This window comes from Gavialis gangeticus, unplaced genomic scaffold, assembly GCF_001723915.1.
Source record: "Gavialis gangeticus isolate Ggan-Ray unplaced genomic scaffold, GavGan_comp1, whole genome shotgun sequence".
In the NCBI taxonomy this organism is placed as follows: domain Eukaryota; kingdom Metazoa; phylum Chordata; order Crocodylia; family Gavialidae; genus Gavialis; species Gavialis gangeticus.
In genome coordinates this window covers 5,835,025-5,835,362 of record NW_017729000.1, presented here as the reverse complement: position 1 = coordinate 5,835,362, position 338 = coordinate 5,835,025, and the positions used below count along the sequence as shown (strand labels likewise).

General features: G+C 74.0%; 1 protein-coding gene across 1 annotated transcript in view; it reads left to right on the top strand.

The window, feature by feature from the left end:
* The first annotated feature begins 219 nt into the window (after positions 1-219).
* TCOF1 (treacle ribosome biogenesis factor 1) overlaps positions 220-338 on the top strand; it is a 32,539-nt gene continuing 32,420 nt past the window's right edge. Inside the window, exon 1 of the mRNA XM_019506137.1 lies at positions 220-338. This exon is cut by the window's right edge and continues 1 nt beyond it. Coding sequence (XP_019361682.1) covers positions 239-338 — 100 coding nt within the window. The 5' untranslated portion in view covers positions 220-238.

The following is a 338-nucleotide window of genomic DNA, read 5'->3' as shown; positions in this document are numbered from 1 at the left end:
CCCGCTCCCAGCAGGGAGGGCCTGGGTGAAAAGAAATGCCAGCGTGCAGACCCCTCGGTTCAGCGGTGAGGCCGGCCGGACACGCACACAGCGGCAACTCCCACCCTCTGCCAAGCGCCGCGGCGACGACGGCTCAATGGGCGCGCGCTGCAGCGGGGTAAGCGGAGGCGGAAGAACTACCCGCCCCACAAGGCCGCGCTGCGGGAAGAGGAAGGGGGCGGCGCGGGCAAAGGGCGGCATGGCCGCGGCGGGCCCGCACCAGCGCGAGCTCCTCGCCTTCATCCACCACCACCTGCGCCAGGCCGGCTTCGCCCGCGCCGCCCGCGAGCTCCGGCTGC